General features: G+C 63.5%; 1 protein-coding gene across 1 annotated transcript; it reads left to right on the top strand.

The window, feature by feature from the left end:
- Positions 1–524: 524 nt before the first annotated feature.
- Positions 525–842, top strand: LOC104078931 (homeobox protein Nkx-6.3-like; the record flags this gene model as incomplete). The annotated part of the gene is made up of 2 exons (XM_009580761.1): positions 525–694; positions 771–842. Coding segments are annotated over 2 exons (242 nt in total), but the record flags the coding sequence as incomplete, so codon positions are not given.
- Positions 843–847: the final 5 nt, after the last annotated feature.

Raw genomic sequence — 847 nt, 5'->3', positions numbered from 1 at the left:
TGGGCCAGGGGCTGGGTGCAGCTGCTCAGCACCTGCAGCCGTGGTCCCCTTCCCCCCTCTCCAGGTGATGCTCTCGGAGCAGACGGGTCAGGCAGCTTGGCTATCCACTCCCGGCACAGCTATGAGCCGACCAGCTCTGCCTGCCTTCCCGTCATGCACCCTGCAAGGTGTGGGGCATGGGAGCACAGTGTTCCCAGTGCGTGGCTCTGGGGTCATGCACTGCTGCTAACGACCCTTCTGCTCTCAGCACAACAAATTAGCGCTGTTCCTGAGCAGGAGGTGCAGAGCCCAGCTCTGGCTCCGTGGGGCCCGCACAGAGGGCAGCTCAGCCCTCCTGGGATGAGGCTGAAGCCTTGAAGCCAGAATACAGTTTTAATTTGGATGGGAGCCAGCGTGGAGGGACTCTGTGGGCACTGAGGGCTGGGGGGTGTGCTGGTGCCATGTCCAGGAAGGGGAGAGCTGCCCAGAGCCGTGCAATGCAGAGAGCCCAGGTGCTCACCCGCCTCCCTCCTCCTCTCCCGCAGCCCCTGCTCATCTGGCGGACAGCATCCACAAGAAGAAGCACACGCGCCCAACCTTCACGGGGCACCAGATCTTCGCTCTGGAGAAGACTTTTGAGCAGACCAAGTACCTGGCAGGTCCGGAGAGAGCACGGCTGGCCTATTCCCTTGGCATGACTGAGTCCCAGGTGAAGGTGAGTGTGGGTCCCTGCATGGCATGGGGCGCGTGGCGTGGTGACTGCTAACGGAGCCGGTCCCGTGGGGCGGCAGGTCTGGTTCCAGAACCGACGGACCAAATGGAGGAAAAAGAGCGCCCTGGAGCCCTCCTCGTCCTCGCAGCGGGCGGG

Source organism: Fulmarus glacialis, unplaced genomic scaffold (genome assembly GCF_000690835.1).
Source record: "Fulmarus glacialis isolate BGI_N327 unplaced genomic scaffold, ASM69083v1 scaffold27356, whole genome shotgun sequence".
Lineage (NCBI taxonomy): Eukaryota > Metazoa > Chordata > Aves > Procellariiformes > Procellariidae > Fulmarus > Fulmarus glacialis.
The sequence above is the reverse complement of the archived record's forward strand: the minus strand, read 5'-3'. Positions and strand labels throughout refer to the sequence as shown.